Source organism: Panicum virgatum, chromosome 1N, assembly GCF_016808335.1.
Source record: "Panicum virgatum strain AP13 chromosome 1N, P.virgatum_v5, whole genome shotgun sequence".
Classification (NCBI taxonomy): Eukaryota; Viridiplantae; Streptophyta; class Magnoliopsida; order Poales; family Poaceae; genus Panicum; species Panicum virgatum.
This window is the reverse complement of record NC_053145.1, coordinates 26,553,737-26,557,921: the sequence shown is the minus strand read 5'-3', so window position 1 is coordinate 26,557,921 and position 4,185 is coordinate 26,553,737. Positions and strand designations below refer to the sequence as shown.

Sequence of the window (4,185 nt, the reverse complement as noted above, 5' to 3'; positions counted from 1 at the left end):
AATTGATGTATGGGTTCAATATTTTAAGTGCGTCAATTTATAATTATTAAATGTTGGTTACTTGATTACTTTTTTAAATATATCATTACGTCATGTATGTCGCTAGTATAAATATAAATTATGGTTTATGTTATATTTCATTAATATAAATTCTTATTTATGAGATTTTCTAAAACATGTGCACCTCCACCAGTGCGACAAAAATGTCCAAGAAATTGGTCCTAAGTCCGAACGCTTTCCCAAGAACAGCTCAGTTGCATTTAAAACTTATAGATTTAGATAATACAGGCCGACTATAAACCTATAAAAAGAGGTTAGACAGGCCGACTATAAAAAGAGGTAAGGGACAATCCATCGGTTGATTCCAAACAGGGCATAAAGATTCAGATTTGCTGCATCAGTTGCTTAGACTGCAAAGGCTAATTTTTTAGTTAGCCTAATTACAGAGCATGGACAAATATGGATCGCTTCTCCACAGGAACCCAGGTGAATGTTACGCATTAAAATAAAGAAGGCAAATAAAATGATCTAATACACAACAAAAGTCACCCACTCTGCCGAATTCACATTCGGGTCCTTTGCCTGGTATTTGTCTCTTCGTCTTGTTCCACCTGTCATACATAGGCAACAAGAATTATAAGTTTTTAATATCACAATGTTGACTTCATTCCTGTAGGAACCGTAAAATCTGATAGCAAAAGTATACTTTCAAAAAACTTCATCACAGATAATTTGATCTGAGAAACATAGAACATCATTATAATCAAGAATAATATTGGGCAGTAATTCCTACTAGCAACTCACCATTTGACTACTAACATGGATATGTGACAAATAACGATTGTTATCGAACTACATCATGGGAAAACTAAATGTATCAGAAAAGGAAATACTGAGATTATTGCGATCTTACTATCTTTACCTCAGTCATAACCTTTCTAGACCTTTTCCCTGCATTTTGCTTGAAATAAGAACCCAATCCCTTAGGTTTCTTTGGTACTTGGCTATCCAAATGATCATCTTCGTCTGTGCCTCCTGCAACCAATTAGCATTTTCCAAAGGAAATTACATTAGCATTTAGCAACAATCCATACGTGCATGTGTCCCAACTTGAAGACTCATGGAAGTTTCAGCAAAGCTACTCACTGAGGCCTTCAAAATCTTCCATATCATCCATGTGATCCATCTCTTCCATGTCATCACCTTCGACATACTCTACCGCTCCTTCCTATATTTTCAAGCAAACACAAATGAAAATGCTGGTGAAAACTGAGAAGATAGCAACAAACTGGGCTTGCAGGTATTCAGTACAATGCTTACTTTTTCATCCTCTTCTTCAAGAACCACTTCATCTCTTTCCATGTCAAGAACTTCATCAAACTCTTTGAAGGGAACATTATAGATATCACCATAAACACCTTTCTTCAGGCGTTCCTTCAATTCACTTTCAATGTTCTGCTTGACAACATATATATGTTACTATGTGTCAATACCACATAAAGAAAAAATTATGTAACAAACAATAACCTTTTCTAGTTGAGCAGCCTTTTCAGCTTTCTCCAGTCTCCTGAGATCACGCTGAGTTTGCTTCCTGGGCATTGTCATAACCTTCTCCCTAAAAGAACGGAGGCATAAGTCAAACAACTTTTCATGGTCCAGAAGTTTAAATTACAATGCATCACAAGATGAACCATTTTTTTATGAAACTTGGTTACAGACAAATGGCACATTGATCAGAGCAAAGAACAATCCACCTAAAAGCAGACAGATCAGAGTCGAATACACCTCAAGACAGCCAAACAAAACGAGTACCATACTTTTCAATATCCAGATTACTGATTGTAGTAAACATTTAGACATAGCCATTTCTCCTCCTTAAACCCATAAAAATTTAGAGCTCTAATGATTCCACTTAGAGTTAGTTTTGTAAGTATGAACTAGGCTCAATCATTTAGCTGATCAGGTTACCACCCCTCCTACCACAAGGGATTTGGTCTAATATCTGTCAACAAGTATTTAACACGTGAAATCTGGTTGACTTAGACACCACCAGTGCATAGAATCGGATTCCAAAACAGAACAGTGATTTTGATCATTGAAACAATCGCAGAGATCTGGAATTGGGAGAATAAAAAAAACTATGGTAGGTTGCTGCTACTGCTGCAACAGAATTGTGAACAGACAGAAGGCATTTCTTGCAATAATCCTTTCCTTAGGATCTTGCAATATAAGTTCGTGCGCTACACATACTAACTACCTCCACATTGGCATACTGTTTCTTACACTTATATGAACATTGTTGGTATCTTCAAAATTTGGAGGCTCTCTTCTCATGAATGAACATAGATTCATGAAAATATTTAAAAATGAACATAAGGATTACAATCCCTTCTTGTCTGTCCTTTCTGCGCAAATCAATATAAGACATGGTAATGCCAACCAAGCAGAATCACATGTTAATTTGTTATAACACTATCCTTGAAGCATATGCTACATTTAAATTGTACTCTTTGGTACTCATGAGTCATGAGTATAAAATTTATTTTCAACAAAAATACAATATATTACAGCAATTAACATAGAAGTTCCTACCTCACTTTAAGTTGAAGCTTCCTCATTCTTATACGATATTGAGTCATTTTTGTCAGCCGCTGTTTGATCTTGTGCACAAGTAACTTAGGCCAAAATTCCTTCACAACAAAGTAAGCCAAGCAATGAGACTAACTACTCTAAATTAGATGGACAATGTACATTAGCTAGAGATTCATACAAGATGCTTGTTAATGACATCCATTGCTTTCTCATAATTCCTTGGCAGTTTGACTCTCTCCCATAATTTGTTTGGCAGATGAGCTCTTTCAGCAGTTTTCATGTACAGATAGAAGACACCTGCATAACCATTTAAGGAGGAAAAACAGCAAAATAAAATCAGCAGAAGATTTTAGTTGACCGATAAGCATAAGATTCTAAGTTGAGAGCATGGAAAAGTGCATAAAAGGCACTGGAAGATTGTCAGGCACAACATAAAAATCTGCACCCTTGACAAAAATATATTGCGAATCCTCATGGTTTCTGTTTCATTTCATCAAAACTGCAACACAAGGTAGAACAATTTGTTCCCGCAGAAAGCAAAACCAAACTTAAAGAGGCAAAATGCAGTCATCTTGACTCTTGATTGATATACACATTTGCATCCGTGACCAAATTATCAACAATAACAAAGCAGTGATCACCGTCATGATCCCGGATGGTGGCATAACGACTGTTGGCAAGAGGGCAGGAGCTCCGGTTGCATATGCCCGTAGCGTTGTAGGGATTCCGGCAAAATATCCCTGTCGTAATCCTGCGAAACACAGGTGCCGCCGTAAGAAAACCAAGTAAACTGAAACAATAGGGGGGGGGGTAGTGGCGATACTTAGCCATGAAGCTGCAGTGGTTGTGCCGGATGCAGTGCCATATCACGCCGTCGCTCATTTTGGAACCCGCTACTCGGCCGGTTTGCTGCTCTGCCTTGCGGCCTGCGGCGCCGCCGCCGAGTTCCTGGGGATCTCCCCGCTTCTGATTGCTAGTGCTGGCTCCGCCCCAGTTACTAGGAGGAGCGGGCGGAGGGCGACCGTCCCTGAGTGAGGGTGGGCGACGGCGAGCCCTAGCTGGGGAGGCAGCAATCGGGCCCCCACGAGCCTGCCGCCTGGAGTCGAGGACTGCCGTCGCGGCGAGAGTCGAGTAAGTATGTATATATGAGCCTGCCGCCTGGAGTCGAGGACTGCCGTCGCGGCGAGAGTCGAGTAAGTATGTATATATGTGAAAGATTGATGGAGGAGTGGCCGCAACGAGGGCGTCTCCGCAGCAAGGAAGGAGTGGCGGCCGCCGCCGCAGGGCGCCGTTGCGAAGCCAGGGTTTAGGGTTGCTGCTGGATGGTTGACTGTATATACTAACGGGCACTATTGGGCTCTATTAGGCTGCAATCTGTCAGCTGCCTCGCCCCAGTGCGCCGCCTCCGCGGCGAAAATCAGGCCCGTCGTCGGGTCACCGATGGGAGAATTTTATTTATTTTAGTGGGCACGTGTTTATTTAGTGGTTTTGCACGTTTCCAGTCACATGTTTAAAACTAATTTTTTATCAACTCTACAAAGCTATATAATATACTCCATGGTGTAAAAATTTCGCCAAGTAGACAAATCAGGA

The 4,185-nt window shown here is 40.5% G+C and overlaps 1 protein-coding gene across 1 annotated transcript; it reads right to left on the bottom strand.

Annotated features, from left to right (window-relative positions):
• Positions 1–335: 335 nt before the first annotated feature.
• Positions 336–3,884, bottom strand: LOC120655547 (protein MAK16 homolog B-like). Its single transcript, XM_039933409.1, has 10 exons — positions 3,751–3,884; positions 3,416–3,688; positions 3,234–3,343; positions 2,771–2,889; positions 2,593–2,690; positions 1,528–1,615; positions 1,321–1,455; positions 1,147–1,228; positions 923–1,035; positions 336–611 (listed from the first exon to the last, which is right to left on the bottom strand). The coding sequence occupies exons 2-10, from the start codon at positions 3,472–3,474 to the stop codon at positions 564–566; spliced, it is 852 nt and encodes a 283-aa protein (XP_039789343.1). The 5' UTR covers positions 3,475–3,688; positions 3,751–3,884; the 3' UTR covers positions 336–563.
• Positions 3,885–4,185: the final 301 nt, after the last annotated feature.